The sequence below is a fragment of the Eschrichtius robustus genome, chromosome 7 (genome assembly GCF_028021215.1).
Source record: "Eschrichtius robustus isolate mEscRob2 chromosome 7, mEscRob2.pri, whole genome shotgun sequence".
NCBI classification, from domain to species: Eukaryota; Metazoa; Chordata; class Mammalia; order Artiodactyla; family Eschrichtiidae; genus Eschrichtius; species Eschrichtius robustus.
The window spans coordinates 127,177,409-127,199,262 of record NC_090830.1 but is presented as its reverse complement, the minus strand read 5'-3'; the positions used below and the strand labels follow the sequence as shown (position 1 = coordinate 127,199,262).

Sequence of the window (21,854 nt, the reverse complement as noted above, 5' to 3'; positions counted from 1 at the left end):
CAGAGGTTAAGATACTGTTTCAAAACTATAGTAATAAAAACTAGTATAAGTGCAAGAACATAAAAAATACACTGGGGGAACAAATTGGAGAGCAGAGACTTACCTATATGTTCAGGAACTTAAGATAAAGGTAGTATCATAAATCATCAGAGAAAGGAGTCATGTTGCTAGAAGAGTGGCTCACTTTATGGAGAAAAACCTAACACCACAGATGGGATGAACTATGGATAATTAAAGATCTAAATGTGAAAGGAAAAGTTATAAAATTAATAGAAGACAATGTTGAAGAAGCTCTTTCCCTAGGGAAAGCTTTATCTCCTAAAACTTATAAAGGTGAAAAAGTAATGACTTTGATTATATAAAAATTAAAGGTTTTCATTCAGTGACAGACAGATGATAGAATTAGGGAAGATATTTGCAGTGCCCACAATTGCCAAGGGATTTAGCCTTGAATTTATTCAGCTTTTGTTTGTCCCCAAAAGCATTTTACCTTCATTTTCTAAGGATATTTTTGCTGGATATAGAATTCTAGATTGATAATCTTGTTTTGTTTTTGTTTTTCCTTTCAATACTTTAAAGATGTCTTTCCGTTGTCTTCTGGCCTGCATTATTTCTTTTAATAAATGTCTGAATATTCTTATCTTTGTTCCTCTCTAGTAATGTGTCCTTTTTTTCTGGCTGCTTTTAAGATTTTCACTTTATCTTTCACTAAATCAAATTTAATTTGATTGTGATATTCCTTGTGGTAGAGTTTTCTTTAGGTTTATTCTTGTTAGTGTTCTTTGAGCTTCTTGGATTTGTGGGGTTCTAGAATTTGTCAAATCTGGAACATTATCATTCATTTTTTATTTTTTCAGAATTACTGCCCCATGCCCCTCAGTTGCATATATGTTATGCCATTTGTTATTGTACACTAAATCACTGAGGCTCTGTTCATTATCTTTTTCAGCTTTTTCACCCCCCTCTGCTTCAGTTCAGATAGTTTCTATTGCTGTGTTGTCTCTGGTGTCTAATCTGTTGTTAATTCACTCTTAATCAGCAAGAGTTCCAACTGTTTTTAACATAGACTGTCATTGAGTCCGGGTTTCAGTCAGTTAACTGAGCAAATTGTTATAACCATATCTAGTTTCTTGAGATACTGCAGTGAATAAAGAATCTTCAGTAAGTGTATTCCTTTTGATAACTTAAGTCTTACCTAAAGTTATGTTTCAGTCTTTAGAATTCTTAAAGTCTTCCGAAAGTCCACAGTGGTGTACCTCAGAGATATTATGGGTTCTGTTCTAGACCACCACAGTAGAGTGAATATCACAATGAAGTGAATCACACAAATTTTTTCATTTCCCAGTGCGTATAAAAGTTATGTTTACAGTATAGTGTAGTCTGTTAAGTGTGCAATAGCATTATGCCTAAAAAAAAAATTGAACATATCTTAATTGAAAAATACTTTATTGCTAAAAAATGCTAAATATCATCTGAGCCTTTAGCAAATCATTATCTTTTCGCTGGTAGAGGGTTTGAAATATTGCAAGAATTACCAAAATGTGACAGAGATGCAAAGTGAGCAAATGCTGTTGGAAAAATGGCACCGATAGACTTGCTAGACTCAGAGTTGCCACAAAACTTCAATTTGTAAAAAGCGCAGTATCTGCAAAGTACAATAAAACGAGGTATGCCTGTAGTTCTTTTGGAATGAAGGCTGGCTCCTGTTTGTTTAGATTTGGTGCTTCTTCTCCTGGGAAATTTGATTTATAATAGTTGGAGGTTTAGAGGCGGTGAGAGCTGCTTGGAGGTAAGGCATGAGGAGAATCTGCATTCCCTTGCAAGGCTGCAGGTAATATTACAGCAGGGGAGCAGGGGCTTCAGTCAAGGAAAGATTAGCCTCATTTTGGGTGGGAGGGGTGCTTCTCAGGTAGGGAAGGCTCAGTGAGTTTTGTGAGGTCAGGGCTCTCAGATTGATCAAACTCCACCAAACTGACCCCATTTCAGGCCTCAGGGTCTTATTTCACAATCAGTGCCCTAACTTTTACTTAAGAGATCTGTCTAGGCTTTGAATTACTTTTATATGGTAATTCTGTAACTTGCAGAATCACTCTGTTTGATTTTTGGCTATATCAACCCTGTGCCTGTAAGAATTAAGAGGTTCTTTTATGCACTCATGGATGCTCTTTGGTCCTCTGTTATTGAGTTAATCATTTTCTTAAAGCTTTCACCTGTCCTCAGAATCAGCCCACTCCACAGTCCTTGTCTTTCTTGTTTCCATCATAATGCACTTAGCAGTCTGCCATGCTGTTTTCTTCGAGAAGAACTTTATTCCAGGTATCTACAGGTGATAAGTAATTCTTTGCTGCTACACGCCATGTACTATTAGTATTATGTTATCTAATGGTGGCCATGTCATCATTGCCTTTAAAATCCAACTAGATTGGAAAACCAAAGCCAGGTTCCTAGCTTTCAAGAGTCTGTGTCCTGTAACTACTCTGGTACCAAATACTTTATCAGTCACAGTTCAGCGCAAGAAAACACTCTAGGTATCTAAAGCAACAGGAGATTTAATAGCAGAAATTGGGTCCATTGTAAATTGTTGTAAAGGTCAGAGGTATGAAGTCAGTGAGGCTGCTCGACTAAAGCTGCATTCCAGAGGGCAGGCTGCTGCTGCCACTACCGCCGTTCTTACATCGTCACACTTGCCTCCCTCATCCTTGAAGTTGGTGACCAGACACTGGAACTTGGAGTTCGGCTGCCACGAATTCTGACGTCTCTAACCTTACTTGCCAGAACCACCAGCATGAAGAATCTGTCCTTTGCCTCCCTTTGGCCTTCCAAATCTCAGTCAAATGTATCTCATTGATGGAATGTAATTTGGGAAGTGTAATTATTTAGTTTAGTTTTTCATTGCACATTAGTCAGCTTGATAATTACCCCCAAATTTCAGGAGCTTATGGACCAACAAAGGCTTATTTCTTGCTCATGTTATGTTAGTGGCTGACAGTTGGTTGTGGCTTTTCACATGTCATCTCATTCTGAAGCGCAGCTCTTTTCTGGGTCCTGTCACTCTTGGCAGAGACAAAGAGAAGAGAGTGGACAGCAACATACAATGGCTTTTAAAGCCTCTGCTCAGATGTAGCATATGTCACATCTGTTTACATTCCAGATATATTAAACAAGCTAGAATGGTTCCCTGTCTGAATGTGTTGGGGCAGGTGGGACTGGAGCGTGAGGATAAAAGGCACTGAATGGCTGGATGGAAGGAGGGAGGGGGGTGGGTGGGATGTTGCCTTGACTGATGGTACTGTGCCATGATCTCAGGATAATTATGAATCCAGTGCACCAAAAGCTTCTCCAGATGAATAAAAGCTTCACAGTATTTTTTAATTGAACTCAATGAAATTATTCTTTTTTTTAAATTAATGACTCAGAAGTATGTTAAAATTGACTTTTGAATTTAGTGAAAGTGTTAACTGATTTTAGTAAATCCTAAATAAAGTTGCTCTACTTGACCAGGTCCTATCTGCCAGTTTCCAGATTGGTTGATTCTTTTACAAGTGGATCAGTTAATGTATTCAGGCCTTAAAATATGCACTGTTCACAGCATCCGCGGTGGTTATTTGGTATCTTGCCTTCCAGCTTAGTGGGGTTGTGCTGCAGCAAGCATCACTATGGTATCGATCGATTGTCCAAATTTCAGGATCTCATTGGGGATCTTGTCTTGCTGTTTTTTGACAGGAATTGCACAAAGTGACGGTGATGAAACTGTAAGAGAAAGCCATTGTAATGTTTATGTAAGGCCCAGTCCCAAATCCCTAAAGAAAATGAATGCTGTTTACTTTCTCTTTAAACTGTAACTCTGTAAGCCGCAGACCATATATAATCACGTTGTGAACTGTTAAATGCTATATAAAAAATGATTGTGGATATTCTTTTATAATATGCCTTGGCAGAGCAAACTGGCCTTCCATTTTTCTTCCTACTTTTGTAGTTGTTTGGCTATTAACCTCTGTAGTTAAGAGTATAGATAAGTAATTTGTAGTTGCAGGTGTGCTGACTAGAATGGCATTTTATCCAAACAGATACTTATGTATCGTCTTCTGTATGCCGAGGTAATATTTTAGCCTCTGGTGATGAATGAGACAGAGTTTAGTGTGGTGGTTGATGGACAGATGATTGTGATACATTATAATTAAATGCTGTGGTAAAGTTATGTATGTACATGGTAGCATAGAGGGAAAAAGAATCTTTGAAAATGAATAAAAGTTTGTTAGGAGGACTGAGGTGGCAGGGTTGGACTTGAAGAGACTTCCTTTGCAGAGGGAGAAGCCTGTGTGGAAGACCCAGAGTTGAAATTATTGTAGGAACATAGGGTGTGAGGAGGGAGTGGCACAAATTAAACCTAGATCGATAGAAAGGTCTAGATGCGAGGGGCATGCCAGGTTAGAGGTGGGATTTTCTTCTGCAGGAATAGGGGCCACTGAAGTAAATTAAGGGAGTCAACTTGGTAAAATTTGTCTTAGCATGTTAATATAGATTAGAAAGGAGAGAGAATGGAGGCATAGAGACTGGTTAGGGGGTTTAATTATTGTAGTCTAGGCAGGAGATGACAGCCTGAACAAATAAAGCATTGGAAGAGAGGTGGTTTCCGACTTTGGAAACATTTGGGGACTACAGTCTGTAAAATTTGGGTGGGAAGAAGGGAGGATGAGGATTTGGTAGGCGTATAGGTAGGGGTGTGTGTGTGTCTTTTTAAAGTTATCTGTGGAACATTTGGGTGGAGAGGTCCAGTAGGCAGTGGGTAAACTGGGCTTTCTCATTTCATGTGCCTTAGAATATTGGAAGTACTGAAACAAAAATCTAGTTTCACCAGATTTGTTTTTCCTTTTCTGAGGATTTGAGTTTCACCAAACTCTTTGGCCTTAGAACAAAACAACACAGAACTTTGCTTTTATATAGGCTTATACTTTAAAAACTTAAACTGTATGAAAAGATATATAATGAAAATCAGTGATTCCTTCCCTTGTTCCTTCCCATTCCTGGACCTGTGAGCCAGAGTCAATTATTTTTAATTCATTTAGTTGTCTCTTCTGGTATTTATCCACACATATCAATGTGTTAATGTTGTTATTGATTAATTAGTTAGTTTTATATTACCTGTTGACCTGTTATTTCCACGACGTTTTAGTTCTCTTACACCTCTACACACCTTACCTCATTAATTCTTTAAATACCACAATTTTTGGTTCAAAATAAACCATATTTACATTACAACTAAATAGTCGCTGAAGGGCCAGGAGTGTACTCAGATTACATTTTCTTTCACATAGAACTCTGCTATTAAGTTGCCTTGTTTATACTTGCATAGTTTTTGAAAAACTGATTCTTAAAGTTTTTCAGCAGCTTTATCACATCCACCATATACCTGTCACTTTGAAATGCTCAGTTAATCAGTATTTTCTTTTTGTCTGCTTGTGGGAGCTGTTAATCTTCTTGTTCCTGTTTATTTCTTAGGGCCCACAGTTGCCACTCATGGACTCCCCAACAGGTGGAATGATTGTTACTTGATGCCTTCCTTTTTATTTATTTATTTATTAAAAGTTTTTTTAAAAGTTGAAATATAGTTGATGTACAATATTATGTTAGCTTCAGGTGTACTGCATAGTGATTTGACGTTTGCATACATCATGAAATGTTCACCACAATAAATCTAGTAACCGTCTCTCCCCATACAAAGTTATTACAATATTATTGACCACGTATCTTAAGCTGTATATATGGTACAACATATATACATATGTGATTGTTTTCAGTTGATGATCTCTTAAGTTTGAATGCCTTCTAACAACGATACATTTTTATTCCCCCCATCATGTTGAATGTTTTTGATGTATTTTCCATCTTTTTGTTTTGTATATCCCTGAACTATTTATTGTGGTTTTAGATGATTTTACTACTTTTGTCTTTTAACCTTCCTACTAACTTTATAAGTGGCTGATCTACTACCTTTACTATATGTTCGTCTTTACTAGTGAAATTTTTCCTTTCACAGTTTTCATATTTTGAGTTGTGGCCTTTTCTGCTTAGAGAAGCCCTTTATCATTTCTTGTAAAGCTGGTTTAGTGGCGCTGAACTCTTAGCTTTTGCTTGTCTGTAAAACTCTTTATCTCGCCTTCAAATCTGAATGATACCCTTGTCAGGTAGAGTATTTTTGGTTGTAAGTTTTTTCTTTCATCACTTTGCAAATATCATGCCATTCGCTTCTGGCCTGCAAAGTTTCTGCTGAGAAGTCAGCTGTGAGTCTTTATGGGAGTTCCCTTGTATGTAACTAGTTGCTTTTCTCTTCTGCTTTTAAGATTCTCTCTTTATCTTTAATTTTGCATTTTTAATTATTATGTGTCTTAACGTGGACTTCTTTGAGTTCAACTTGTTTGGGAGTCTCTGTGCTTCTTGGAATTGGATGTCTGTTTCCTTCCCCAGGATAGGGAAGTTTTTAGCTATTATTTCTTCAAATAAGTTCTTTTCCCCTTTCTGCTCCTTCTGAGACCCCTTTAAAGTTAATATGCTTGATGTTGTACCAGAGGTCTCTTAAATTATCCGCATTTTTAAAAATTATTTTTTCTCTTTTTCTGTTCAACTTGGGTGATTTCTACTACTGTCTTCCAGATCACAGTCTGTTACTCTGTGTCATCTAATCTACTGTTGATTCCTTCTAGTGTAATTTTAATTTTAGTTAATTGCATTCTTCAGCTCTGTTTGGTTCTCAGTATTTTCCAACTATTTGTTGAAATTCTCACCATGTTCATCCATTCTTCTGAGCTAGGGAGCATCTTTATGATCATTACCTTGAACTCTTTGTTGAGTAGATTGCCTGTCTCCACTTGATTTAGTTCTTTTTCTGAGGTGTTGTCTTGTTTCTTTGTTTGGGGCATGTTCCTCTGTCTGCTCATTTTGCCCAGTTTTCTGTGTTAGGTTGGTTACATTTCCCAGTTTTAGAGAAGTGGCCTCATGTAGGAGACATCCAGTGGGTCCCAGTAGCACACTCCCTTCTGGTCACCAGAGCTATATGCTCAAGGGGTGCCCCCTTAGGGCTGCCTGTGCCCTTCTTTTGTGGCAGGGCTGCTATGGTGGGTGTGCTGGTAGGCGGGGCTGGCCCCCAGCCTGGCTATGAGGCCCTGCCTCATGCAGTGGCTGCAGGGCTGCTGGAGGGCGGGGTAGGCTTCCCAGCTGTCTGCCTGGCCCTGGGGCTGGGGCTGGCCTGCTGGTGGGCGGGTAAGCCCCCAGTGCTAATAATCTAGGGGGAGGATTCCAAAATGTCACTTGCCAGTGCTGTGTTATCTTGGTAGAAGGAGCTCCCCAAAATGGCTACTGCCAGGATCTCCATCCCCAGGGGGAGTTCCAGTTGCCTCCTGCCTCCCCAGGAGGCTATCCAAGATCAGCAAATGGGTCTCACCCAGGCTCCTTTCAATTTACTGCCTCTGTGCTGAGATTTGAAGTGTGTGAGATTTAATGTATGCCCTTTAAGAGCAGAGTCTGTTTCCTACAGCTCTCTGGCTCTCCTGGACATAAGCCCTGCTGGTTTTCAAAGTCAGATGTTCTGGGGGCTCATCTTTCTGATGCAGGAACCCTGGGCAGGGGAGCCTGATGTGGGGCTCAGAAAGAATCCTCACTCCTTGGGGAGAACCTCTTTGATTGTGATATTCCTCCCATTTGTGGATCACTGACCTGGAGTTGTGAGTCCTGACAATACCGTGTCTCAACCCCTCTTACTCAGCTCGTTGTGGTTCCTTGTTTAGGTATGCAGTTGTGGAATATCTTTTCTGCTAGTTTTTAGGCCGTTGTCGTAGATAGTTGCTCTGTAAGTAGCTGTAATTTTGGTGTATCCATGGGAGGAGGAGTGAGTTCAGGGTTTTCCTACTCTGCCATCTTGGCCACTTCACTTCATGTCTTTCTTTTTACTGGTGTGTTCCCATGTATGTGTGTGTATGTACAGAACATATCTGCTGGCAGTCTGTTGGGAAAATGTGTATGGATATCAGGTCTTGACTATATAAAAATGCTCACTTGATTGTTTGGGTATAGAATTCTTACCTAAGTAAATTTTTTTTAAATTTTATTTATTTTTGGCTGCGTTGGGTCTTCGTTGCTGCGCGTTGCAGCGAGTGGGGACCACTCTTCACTGCGGTGCGCGGGCCTCTCACTGCGTTGGCTTCTCTTGTTGTGGAGCACTGGCTCTAGGCACGCAGGCTTCAGTAGTTGTGGGACATGGACTCAGTAGTTGTGGCTCGCGGGCTCCAGAGCGCAGGCTCACTAGTTGCAGTGCATGGGCTTAGTTGCTCTGCAGCATGTGGAATCCTCCTGGACCAGGGCTTGAACCCGTGTCCCCTGTATTGGCAGGAGGATTCTCAATTGCTGCGCCACCAGGGAAGCCCCCTAAATAATTTTCAAAGTGTTGCTTCATTGACTTTAAGCTTGCAGTGTTACAGTGGAGAATTCAGGTGCCATTTTTATTCTTGTTATTTTGCATGTGATCTTTTTTTCCCTTTGGAAAATTATTGGGATGTTTTCTTAGGTTAATGAGTCAGTGTTTTTCTCCCTTTACATTTTCTCTCTTCTCCCTTTTCTCTGGAATTATTGGTAGTCAAATGTTGAATTTCCTGTTTTGATCTTCTAAGTCTGTTAACTATTTTTTAGTATATTCTATTTCTCTTAATGTTCTGGGAGAGTTTCTAGATGTTTACTTTTTTCTTTTGCATTTTTTTTTATGATAAAGACATTTATGATGAGATACATGCTTTTATTTATTTATTCATTCATTTATTTATTTATTTATGGCTGTGTTGGGTCTTCGTCGCTGCATGCGGGCTTTCTCTAGTTGCAGCAAGCAGGGGCTACTCTTCGTTATGGTGCGCAGGCTTCTCATTGCGCTGGCTTCTCCCGCTTCAGAGCACGGGCTCTAGGATGCGCGGACTTCAGTAGTTGTAGCGCATGGGTTTAGCTGCTCTGTGGCATGTGGGATCTTCCTGGACCAGGGCTCGAACCCGTGTCTCCTGCATTGGCAGGCAGATTCCCGACCACTGCGCCACCAGGGAAGCCCTTCTTTTGGATTTTTAACAATGGCCATATTTTTAATTTGAAGAGCATTTGGAATTCTCCTTTTTCATTACTGTTACTAAGTTTTATCTTCTCAGCATAGTAATTATTGGGGTTTTTTTAAAGTTTTCTTTTGTTCTTTTAGTTATCTTTGCTTTTATCTTTGCAATTTTTGTTTGTTTTGATCTCTGATGTCTGAGACTTTGCAAATTTTGGTGATCCTTAGCTGTCTATTTGTATTTAAAAGTGAAAAAGGCTAATTGGTAGTTCTGTGTTTACAAGGGACCTTGCCAAGTTTAAGTGTTGGGTTTCATTTGGGGTTAATTGGATGCAAAGCTTCTATTTCTTGGGGAACTGCCAAATAGTATGTGAATGTCTTTTCTTTGGGACTGTTCTGTTTCTCTAGGGAAGGATCTTCTTCCTTTCTGGGAGAATGGTAGGGTTGGGTAGGTGGGGCAGGAAGTAAAGACACTTCTCCTGGCCGATGGCATTCTAGAATTAAAGAAAAGGAGCAGGGTTAGATGTTTGAACGTTTCTTATTTTGACTTTTGACTTTACTTCAATCTGCCAGCCCTGTGCTTTCCACACACCCACCCACCCACCCACCATGTATCTGTCCTGGAGTCCCAAGCTTTTACCTTTCAGTTTCTGTGCAGAATAACTCTTTTCTTTTTTACTGTTTAGTCTACAGACTTGCAACCAATCTTCACCCTTCCCACTCCAGCCACCAACTCTCTGCCTCTAAACCTCGCTCATTGTATGCTGTCCTTAGGTCCTGAACTTCTCAGGGTCCTGCAGGGCAAGATTAGCTCACCTATTGGTGTTTCCACCTCGGCACACACTGCCTTATGCTACTACTTCAGTTACTTTCCTGGTCTTAATGCCATGGAGAGTTTGACTTGTTTAAATCTTGCAGGAAAAACAGAATTTTAAAACTATGGCAGATGTGCAGTTAGCATGGTTTGCACATATGTAATCACAATTGAGCAGATACTTTCTATTTGAATATTACGAGATTTTGGATTAGTTGGAGTTGGAGCCATAATGGATGTTTTGATAGCACTTGACCTTTTCATATATGTACTTTCATAACATGTTCATAGTGAGAACTGTGTCACGGGCTCAAGTGTGATTTGTAATTGTAGAATAATGTTGTGCAGTAACTATTCTAAAGTAATGTATTGATTTCAATCTTGCTGGTAGGCCACTGCAGCTACTTTCTGTTTTTAAGATAGTAGTGATGAAGGAAGTTTCTGCTGTTCTGTTTTTTCCTCAATTTGAGAAATATGTCTATTTCTAAGCAGTAAAACAACAATGGAGTGTGTTTTCTATACAAGTTTTTCAGTGTTTGGGGGAAAGAAACATGTCATTTGAAACAAGGCAAAGCAGGATATATGGTTTCATATAGTTAGTATGTTATAAGCCTTATCTGGACCAAAATGTTATCTAGTTATTTGTTTATATAAATGTAACCCTAAACCCCAAACCCTATAACTTAGAAACTTCCCAAACACATGCAATTTAGAGCTTAAAACTTAGAAACTCCCCATAGAGCATATAACTTTTAAAAGTTTTTAGCTTACTTCAGAAACAATTGCTTCATTAGGACTTAACATTAGCTATCATCTTTTACTGGCGAATCAAAATATACCCGAGTAGCTGGCACAGCTTTTGTTTTTTTCCTCCTGATATGGAAAAGGATCTTTAAAGGATTTGGTCACTTCTGTTACTTTTTTTTTTCCCAACTTGGCAGTTCTCTTAGGAGCAGCTAAGTATTACTCTTTCCTTTGCCAGGATCAAATTATTTTCCTTTTGAGAGAAATAAGTAACTGGGGTTTTGTTTTTTTTTAATAAAGAGTAAAACTCCATTTATTAGACTACACAGCCTTGTTCTGATTCTGATTCTCTTCCACTCTGACTGATCTTTTTCTTTATTCCCAAAGGCTTCTCCCCATTCTGCAGGCTTTGTTCTTGGCCTTCAGCTTCTCTCTGTCCATTACTTGAAAGATTTCAGACATCCCCTTGTGCTGGAGGGAGAATAATATTCTACCAGGTGGTAATGTTTTGGACCACACAGATTTACCAGATTGTTATTGATAGATGGGCTTGCTGTGACAACAAGAAGTTGTAATTTTTTTCTTAGATCACATACCCTAGCCAGAGTTAAAAGGAAAGCCCAGAGCTTTTTTCTCTTAGTCCATTTGTCAGATTATCTAATTGTAATTAGTTACAATTAATCTAAGAGGTCACTATGTTTGAGACACAATTTAGCCTGTTTAATTTGGCTTAATCATTTATTCATAATTGCCAACACTGTATTCTTCTTAAGGAGCCAATTCTTAATGAAAGTGGCCTTTTTGGTGGGGAGAAGGGACATGGAAGAGTAGAACTTTAATGCTTTTTTGACATAAAACAGTTCCTAGCTGCCCTTTAAATTTTTTTCTGTGCTACATTTACACCTTTATTTGACTCTCCAGTTCGAGTTGTTCGGAACCAACAACCACGTGCTAGCAGTTGAGAACAGAGGAGCACTGTGACCCTTGGCTGTCCTGAGCTTGAATAGGAGCATTAAGCAGTGGTTCTCAAAGTAGCAGGCATAAGAGTCACCTGGAGGGCTCAAATGGATTTCTGTATCATGTGTTACACGCTCCCCACTTTTCTGACTCCGTGAGTCTGGGTTGGGGCCTGGCAGGTTGCATTTACATTGTTAACAAGTTTCCAGGTGACGCTGTTGCTGCTCTGGGATCAGATTTTGAGAGCCACCGATAGAAGGTAGTGGCCAGTCTTCGCAGTAGACCAAGGATGAATTAACAATACCTGCTGTAGTTGCTGAGTATATCCTCCCCTTACAAACAAGTAACAAGAAAGAAACTCAAAAGGAATATCTGGTAGGGCTTACCTGGTTTGCTTTAGCCCGTGTGAAACCAAATGCACTTCAATTTTTAATTCCAGAGCTACTAATAAGTAGTATGCCTTGGACTGTTCTTATATTAAACATTTATTTTGACTTCCATTAAATTAATTTACTTCACATACATTATTGAATACCTAATCATATGATAGTTTGGAGTTGGGGCTCTAGCACTGAATTCCTTCTCCAAGGGGCTTATGTCTAGTTTGAGGAGGATTGATAATAAACACATAATATGTCAAGTGTTGATAAGTTACTTGGATAACAAAGTATGAGAGTTGAACATATTTATTCCTGCCTGGTATGAATTACATATCCCTAATAGTTTCTCATTTATTAGCAACCTGATAGTATTTCCTGAACCTTAGATTCCAGCTATTCCTTGTGTTTTAGATTTTATTTCACTTTATTTTAGTAAAGGTCAGTTGTAGTACTTTCTCAATAGAGCTGAGGCTATGTGAGCTTGTTATTTTATGAGTTTCAAGGTTTAAGCCTTGTGGCGTGATGTTTTGAGGGCAACCTGAGGGTTTTTACATTTTGTGAACTTGAATGTCTCTAGAGGGCATATGCATTCTCCAGCTCATTGAAATGTTCACTGCTCTTTTTTATTCTTATACCAGGCCTGTTTTACTCATTTATGTTAATGGCCTGGGCCTTGTAGGCATTTGAGTTTAGAATACCTTCTTTAAACAGTTTAAAAAATAGTGCATTTTTTTCAAGCTGGAAAATCTAACCTAGATAAAATTTAGTTATTTAATGGTAATTTCATTTTTGTTTAGGTTCCATGTTTCATATTTTTTTTGGTTAGTCTGAACGTTTTTGTGGGCAAAGTTGAAAGCGCTTGATTACATTTCTCTAGCTAGAGGATCTAGTTTTAGAATTCAGGACTGCACGCACGCACGCACACACACATACACACACACTTTGAGGCTGTGCGTGTCAAATGTTAGATAAACCAAACAGCTAATATATTTTGTTTGTTTTAAGTCAGAGATTGGGTTGAGATTAGCAAGGAATTCAATATCTTAAAATTTTCTGGATTGTCATTTTAAGTGTTGACCACAGATTGGTATGAAAAACCTTCCTAATCTTTGGCTAAGTGTATGAATACCAACTAGTGCTCATTCTTCAAACTCCCTGTAGCTCTGCAGATGCTTCTCTGTATTCTGCTTTCCTTTGCTACTATGGTGAAGATTGGGTGGCTCCTGAGAAGAAAGTCATGTTAGCCAGTGTCTTAGTCTGTTCATGCTGCTGTACCAGACTGTCATAGACTGGGTGGCTTATTTATCTCTCACACTTTTGGAGGATGAGAAGTCTAAGATCAAGACGCTGGCAGATTCAGAGTCTGGTGAGAGAGCCTGCTTCCTGGTTCATAGAAGGCCATCTTCTCACTGGGTCCTCACATGGCAGAAGGGTGAGGGAGTTCTCTAGAGACTCTAAATCCATTTATGTGAGGGCTCCACCCCCATGACCTAAACACCTCCCAAAGGCTCCACCTCCTAATGCCATCACATTGGGGGTTAGGATTTCAACACAGGAGTCTTGGGGGGACACAAACATTCACTCCGTAATAGCATGTAAGCAAATTGGTTTTCTGTTGTTTTTCAAGCAAAATATATGTGGAAATAGATATAGCTTCTTTTTAGATGTGGAAATAGGATTTAAGATTTTCTACTGTGACTTGTGCCTTTTTCGTTTTGGTTTGAAAGTCTGTTTTCAAAGATATTTAAAACCAGAGTAGTTTTTGGGTTTTTTTTGTTTTTTTTAATGCCACATGAAAGACACCTGAGAGGCATCAGAAATCATTGCTTCTGTGGAACTTCATTCTGTCCTTACAACTGCGGGACTTCACACCTTAGGTTCTTTTTCCTCTGTCATATCTTTGACTTGGAGATTTGCCGAAGTGTGAAACGTGTGCTTGGAAAGGTGTCTCCCCACCTTCAGCGCAGGGTGGAGTTAATTGAACCGAACGGTCCAGGAACCCATGGGGTTGGTGTGTTCATTCTTGGCTTTCAGTACTTGAAGTTTTCTTTCTGAGCTTGTCACTTACATTCCTTAATTCCCAGCGTTTGGTGTAGAGCAGGTGTATGATGTGGTTTAGGTGATAAACACTTGATAGGAGGTTCAATAACCTAGAATCACATAGTGAGAAAGTTCTTTGTTTTTCAGTTATTTTAAAAAAAATTTTATTTTTTTTTTAAATCCTTCTGAAAGCAGAAAGGTGGTATTTTGGAGCTAGTGTGTAACACTTCTCAGCATCTGCCGATCTCCTTTATTCACAGGGAAAGCAAGCTTCACTCAGAACCTTTAAAGGCAGTAGGACCTAGCTAGAATTTAATAACACTGTGTTTATTTCTGTATTGCAAATGACACTACTTTTCTGTTTTTGATCAATTCTTATTTTAAGTGCGAGTAGTTTTTATGCACAAGGGGGTGATTCTAGGAAGCACCTGCAGGAGTGTGGAGACAGAGACAGGGATGGTAAGGACGCCGTAAAGAAGGTAGCACTGCGGCGACTGGAGTGGAATCCCAGTGGGGACTTGGGAGTCAGTGCATACTCACCCAGAGTAAAGGGAGATGCTGGGTATTTACACTGAGTTCTCATTAGTCATTACTTGATGGTGGCTCCTGGGGGTGTTAATTCTCTAGAACTTCCAACCTACCTCTCCTTCAGGCAGAGCAACCCCAGCAGCCAGAGAGAACACTGGCAAATAATGGTAGGTGTTGACAGTGGCCTTTGTGGATCACTGTAAATGGGTGGGGTACCAACAGTTTCAGCTTCACTCCCAGACGTGCTAAGCTTCTCCTACATCCTCCTCATCTTAGTCAACGGCAACCCCATCCTTCGGTGCTGAAGGCTAAAAACTTCAGAGTCATCCTTGACCCTTCTCTCACATCTCACATCCAAACCATCAGCAAATCTTGTTGGCTCTACCTTAAAATATATTCAAAATCTGACCTCTCCTCTTGCCCTCACTGCTACCACCTGCTCCAATCCCCCATCATCTCACAGCCTTCTAACTTAGTTTATTGCTAGTACAGAAGCTGGAATGATCCATAGAAAATCAAAGTCAGATTACATCACTGTCTGCTCAAAACCTTCCACATGTCCTCATCTTAGAGTGAAAGGCGAAGTCTTTGCATTGCCCATAAGGCCCTCCAGCATCTGGCCTCCTTCTACCTTTTGTGTATGTGCCTGTGTGTGCACATGCATGTACAGTTCTTTTTGTTTTTAGCCTTATATGTAGTCAGAACATTCCTTTCTTCTCCATTTTCTTCCCTACTTTTTTTTTTTTTTTTTTTTAGTGTGGGTTATGTGATTCATTTGTAAATTAGATTCATTTGCCACAGTTTGCCATTCCATCTTTACCACTACATCCTGGGTGAAAAAAAATTTTTTTTTTCATACAGTGAATGTACTTTTTATAGTGTATAGTTCTGTTGGTTTTGACAAATGCATGGAGTGGTGTATCCGCTACCGCGGTTCCATACAAAAGAGTCCATTGTCTTAAAAATTCCTTCCTGCTTCGCCTTTGCAGACAGTCCTTCTTTCCACCTTCCAGTCCCTGGCAACCACTGATGTGTTTTCCTCCCTATAGTTATGCCTTTATAAATAAGTGAGAGTCTTACCATATGTAGCCTTTTTTGGTCTGATTCTTTGATTTAGCAGAATACATTTAAGATTATTCTGTGTTGTGTAAATCAATAGTTCACTCCTCAAGTGTCCTTTAAGTATATTTAAGCAAAAAAAAAAAAAAACAAGTGAACTGATTTAAAGAAAATATTGAACAAACATGATATAGGTGGCACATAGATATGAGAAACGTCTTGAACCTGAATGACTAAAATTTGGAAATGAGTAATGTGATAGAAAGATGTGAGGTCAAGGCTCTGCTTTGCCTGGTGCCTCTGCCAGTGATTAGCTGTGTGCTCTCGGGGAAGCCAACCTTCTGCTCTTGAGTTTCTGATAAAAATAAACAGTAAAATGGCTGATCTAGTAGTTGTTAGCTCCTACCATGGTTCATAAGACACAGGGTATCTTAGGTGCTTTGGGTAGCTCTTCTTAACATTAGCATTTCATTGTTGTGAAGCACCCATCACCCCTGGATTTCACAGTTGTTAGGACAACCTGTTACAAATGCTTTATTAAACCTATCATGGAGGAATAAGAGCCAGCCATTAGGAATGAGGTACGCTTTTCAATGTAAGGCTCCAGTTCATCCACGTTTTTTTTCTGTTGGGCTTATCTAAAGGGTAGGCTAGGGAGAGCCTGAGTCAAGAGCTGTAGTCATGTCCAGGAGGTACTGGTGGTGCCATAAAATCTCTGTGAGTTTTTAGCACCGTAGCATTTGGAATTTAATTTCCATAGTCCTTTCCCTAGGTTGATTCCCCAGAGCTGTCTGTAAAGATTGATTGGAGGTCATAGTTTCCCAGCACTTTATCGTGGTTCATGAGTAGGCCGTCTTGTCACATCATTGGCAATGTGTATTTGAGGGTCAGTGTGTGTTAAGAACTCTCCACTGATAATGGAAACCGGGAAAGGGAACCAGAGATAATTGCTTGTTTTGTTTTTATTTTTAAAGATGAACAGATTCATAATAATTCTTTTTTAAATCATAATTAATGGCTGCTTAAAATCCCTTGCCAGGTTGGGTTTTTTGAAATTGGAAATGGGATAATAATTGAGTTGTATTTAGGTGACAGAGTGTCAATGTAAAATCAGAGAGTAAGTGAGAGGAATTTGAGAATGCAAAATTGATTTGTGTTTATTTTACATGTGGCACATAGTAATATTAATTTTACTTTTTACTTTTAGTAATGAATGTTATAACTATTGAAGATTATAAGAGCACATACTGGCCAAAATTGGATGGTGCCATAGATCAGCTTTTAACTCAGAGTCCTGGTGACTATATCCCCATATCCTATGAACAGATATACAGGTAAGTCAAGATTTAATTTGCTTGGGTTTTAGAGGGTATATTGAAGTTCACGGCAACTTGAATTATGACAGTATGTATGCATATAATATATGATACCTACATTAAGGCTCTGTAAATTATTTATATGTTCCATACTTGTGGATTGGGGGTTTGATTTATACTTTTTGCTTCAGAATTGGTTTTCAAATGAAGATAGTGTTAATCCTACCTCAGCCTGCCACACCTGCCATACCTAATGCAGAAATTATAGAGGTCAGTGAAAAAGGCAAAAAATATGTAGTTTTAGTATCACAGGGAGATGTTAGCTTAATCTGCTGATGTTTGTGGCACACAAGTTTAACTATCTTTGGTTATTTTGTTTCCCAGCTCCTGGTAAATGGAAGTAGCAAATTAGTGAGGACTGGGGTGGGTTGTGAGATCAGCCCAGTCACACGAGGAGGAAGTGACAACTGTGCTGTTCTACACAAGTGATGCACAAAGAGGTTACACGGCAAACGTTTTTGTTAGAAACCTTCTGCTGATTGTCACTCTCTCTTCCTTATTTTGACATTCATTAAAACGAGAGAGAAACTGGCTTATAAGTAGTTATCATAGTCAGACTCTCAGATTATCACCCAATATTAGATTATCTAATACTGATAAAAAATTTAATAGAATACTCAAAAAGATTATTTGTAGCTGGTGATAATGTCTCTGCCATATGAACACTGATTGGGGCAGGATAAATTTTTGTTTTAAGAGTTGCAGTTGGTCACTTTTTGAGGCCTGAATTAATTGTTTGACCAGTGGTTACATTTTGAGGGTATGCCTTAACCTTAGGTTGAATTAAGTGCTTCAACCTTAAAATCATTAACTTGGTTTTTCTGTCTCCCCTCCTCCCCACAGTTGTGTGTATAAATGTGTATGCCAGCAGCACTCGGAACAGATGTATAGTGATCTGATTAAAAAGATAACTAATCACTTAGAAAGAGTCTCAAAGGAGCTGCAGGTAAAGAACTTATGGTATTGATTTTAGCTTCTTTGGGATTTTCTGACTGGTTAGAATTAGCTTGTATAGTATACCTTTGGAGGCTTGTTCATTTGATTATGATATAAATTTATAAATATTTTATAGATAAATGTTGATCAAATTGTCTTATCTTTGGAATAGATTAATTTGAAAATTTGACATAAACTGTGGACATTTTTGGATTAAATGTATTTCCGATTTTAATTCTGTTTATTACCATGCAATATTTCTTTTATGTAAAACCTTATTTGTTCTGTTAACTTCAGTATTTGGTGACTTTTATATTATAAACATGTATATTTTAATTTTTTTCTGGAACTTTTTAAAAAATTATTATCTTTAAAGTGTTATTTGCCTACCAGTTTCTAATATTTGCTAATATAAACAACTGAAGTCAGCATTTTGTTGATAAACCCTCTACAGATGAACATCATCCCAGCTGTAAAATCTGGGGCAAGTTGCAGGAAATATTTTATTTAAGGAAGCACTTGGCTTCTTGATCCTACTCTGCCCCTCCCTGCCTCAGTAAAGTTTCCAGTGCTTGAAGGTCAGGTACTATCTTTATTCCAGGACCAGATCACATTTTAGTTGTGGTGTAGAAGTTACAAGATGTGCAGAAAAGTCACTCAGCAGTAGATCACCAGGGTCCACACCACAGTTAGGAAGTGCTCCAGCAATTCTAAAATATCCAGTTTCTAGCAAGTGTTGGGTTGCTATTTTGGAGAATATTTGGATATTCTCCTCACTTACCTTGTGTTGTTTTTTTTTTTTTTTTTAAGTATAGCCAGAGCTGTGTTTATCATAGCCAAATATATCTTTTTCCTGTTGTTAGTGTAAATTGTTTTCTTCATCTTTTTGCCATTAAATACAAAATCTTTATTCATTTAACAAATATATTTAGTGCTAGGCATTGTATGTAAACCATAGATGAAACCTAAGATCTGTGCATTGTAGCTTTGAATGATTTGCTTACTAATTCTTGACTCTGCCCTCTCTCTGAATCCCCACGTTTGATTTACTGCTGAATCCTATTTATGTTCTGTTTCTCTCTTGGCTCCTGTCCACTTGGCCACCACCCAGCCCAGGCCACATCATCTCAAGTGTTTTACTAAAATGCTCATCTTAGTTGGTGCTCTGCCTCTAGTCTTAACACGTCTAACTAGAATCTTGCGTTTCAGTCAGGGTGACTGTTTCTAAAGTACAGCTCTGATTATCATATTCCTATTAGAATAAAGTCTAAATTTCTTAATATGATTTAGGAAGCCTTTCACTTTCTGACTCCTGCTTATTTCTGCGCCTGATGTCTTACCTTTCTGCTCCTGCATACTGAACTTATCTCAGTTCCTTGAACATTTTAGGTACTATCTCACATCTTGGCTTTTGCCATGTTAACTTTACTGCCTGAAACATTCTTCCTTTTCCTCTGCCCTCTTATTTTTTCAGTCAGTGTGAACTTACCATTTAGGCTGCCGCTTAGACATCATTTGTTTTGGGAAACATTCTCTGATACCTTGTTCCCCAAGTCAGGTTTGGGAGCCCCTCATCTGTGCTTCTGTAACCCCCAGTACATCATGGTAGTTCATTGTGTAATTTCTGGTTTAGCTGTTCCCCTTCCCCACATTCCCCACCCCAGTATTGTGTCCTGAGAGGGCAGAGGAGCATGTCTGTTTTCATTATTGTGCTGTTAGTACCTTGCCCAGTATCTCATACATACTAAGCATCACTTGCTGAATGAAATGTATAGCAAATGAATGTTTATAAATATTTACTCTCTGTTGGATAGTGAAAGCTTTTCTAGTAGAAATCCGAGCTTGATCTCGTTTTTTAACCTGAAGTCTAGGTGGTCTTTGGGGTGCAGAGTGTACCAGAGATTTCATTAGATCAACAAAGAACTCATCTCAAAAAGGATTGTTTTATGAATACTGTTTTGCTATTATTGAAATAATATTAAATATTCTAAAACAGAAAGGGAACTATTTCAATTCAAATTATAAGGATAAAATAATTACCTGTCCTGCTTATAAAAGTTATCTATGAAATGTGAATTGGAAATTTTATAATATGTTTTACACGTATGCTTTGCCATCACACATGAGTCATTAATTTGACTGATAGAATTGTGATTTGCTAGTTATTTGTCATATTGCAGTTTCTGCTTGAGTAGAATTTTTTCTTGTACTTAATTTTGTAAGCACTATACGACTATATTTCATTCTTACAATTAGAATATTACATTACTGTAAGATATTTTTTAAAGTTAGAGGGCACTATAGTACTGTGTTATGAAGCTCAATCTAATTGACAGTTTTGGAAGGCCACTTGGCTACATTCTCTGGCATAAATTTGCTTGATCAATTGTCAGTAATACAAAGGTAACCTGTTACTTGCCCAGGATGGGCTGCATAGGGTACTAATACTTGAGAGTCACTGAGGTTCAGAGAGTAAGTTTCTGAGGTTTTGGAGAGTGATCCCTGTCAGCGTGTGCAGAGCTCCTTTATTCTTTATCAGGAATGCATAATAGTTCATTGTACCTTGCTTTATTGATGTACCTCAATTTATTTAACCACTTTTTTTTTTTTTAATTTATTTTTATTTATTTATTTATTTATTTATGGCTGTGTTGGGTCTTCGTTTCTGTGCGAGGGCTTTCTCTAACTGCGGCAAGCGGGGGCCACTCTTCATCGCGGTGCGCGGGCCTCTCACTATCGCGGCCTCTCTTGTTGCGGAGCACAGGCTCCAGACGCGCAGGCTCAGTAGTTGTGGCTCACAGGTCTAGTTGCTCCGCGGCATGTGGGATCTTCCCAGACCAGGGCTCGAACCCGTGTTCCCTGCATTAGCAGGCAGATTCTCAACCACTGCACCACCAGGGAAGCCCTAACCACTTTTTAATCAATGAATATTTAGGTTGCTTCCAGTCTTTTGCTGTTACTAACAGTGCTACAGTGAATAATCAATCTTGTAACTTTTACTGTGCTTCGCTTTATTGTACTTCACAGATATTGCATTTTTTACAAATTGAAGGTTTGAGGCAACCATGTGCTGAGCAAGTCTTTCGGCATCATTTTTCCAATGGCATTTGCTTGCTTCTTGTCTCTGTGTCACACTTTGGTAATACTCGCAATATTTCAAATTTTTTCATTATTTCTGTATTTGTTATTGTGATTTGTGATCAGTGATCTTTGATATTACTGCTGTGACTTGCTGAAGGTTCAGATGACGGTTAGCATTTTTTAGCAATAAAGTATTTTAAAATTAAGGTATGTACATTGTTTTTTTTAGACATAATGCTATTGCACACTTAATAGACTATAGTATAGTGTAAATATAACGTCTGTATGCACTGGGAAACAAAAAATTCATGTGACTCGATTTATTGATACTTGCTTTATTGCAGTGGTCTGCAGTTGAACCTGCAGTATCTCCGAGGTCTGCCTGTTATGTCATTTACTATGTCCATATTTTGTGGTTCACAAAAGTTGTACCAAGTTATATGCTCCCACTGGTTCTGTATGTTTCAGAGTGCCTGTTTTCTCTACCATTACTAATACAGCATATTAGGTAACCAAAGAATTTTTGCTTTATACTAATAAAAGGAATAATTTTTATAAAAATAACATAGACAAGGGTGATAGCTCTTTTGATGCTAGTATTTAAAAAACCATATTGATAAATGTGAAGGTAATATACGATGTAAAACCAGGGAATTTAGCTTGTTTTTAGACTCAATAGATGTCCTACTTTGAGTTCAGCAATATGGGACTATAAAAAAATCTTACTTTGAAATGATCTTTTTTGTGAAAGAGTGTAAACTCGAACCATTATTAAATAGCAGGGTAAAGTGGATAAAAACATGGGGACCTGGGCTCTGGTCTCAACTCTGCCACTCAGCAACTGTGTGCCTCTTGATTAAACA

At 38.6% G+C, this 21,854-nt stretch overlaps 1 protein-coding gene across 1 annotated transcript in view; it reads left to right on the top strand.

The window, feature by feature from the left end:
• CACUL1 (CDK2 associated cullin domain 1) overlaps positions 1-21,854 on the top strand; it is a 63,397-nt gene that overhangs the window by 4,344 nt on the left and 37,199 nt on the right. Inside the window, exons 2-3 of the mRNA XM_068548634.1 lie at positions 16,806-16,932; positions 17,818-17,920. Coding sequence (XP_068404735.1) covers positions 16,806-16,932; positions 17,818-17,920 — 230 coding nt within the window. The remainder of the gene's footprint in view (positions 1-16,805; positions 16,933-17,817; positions 17,921-21,854) is intronic.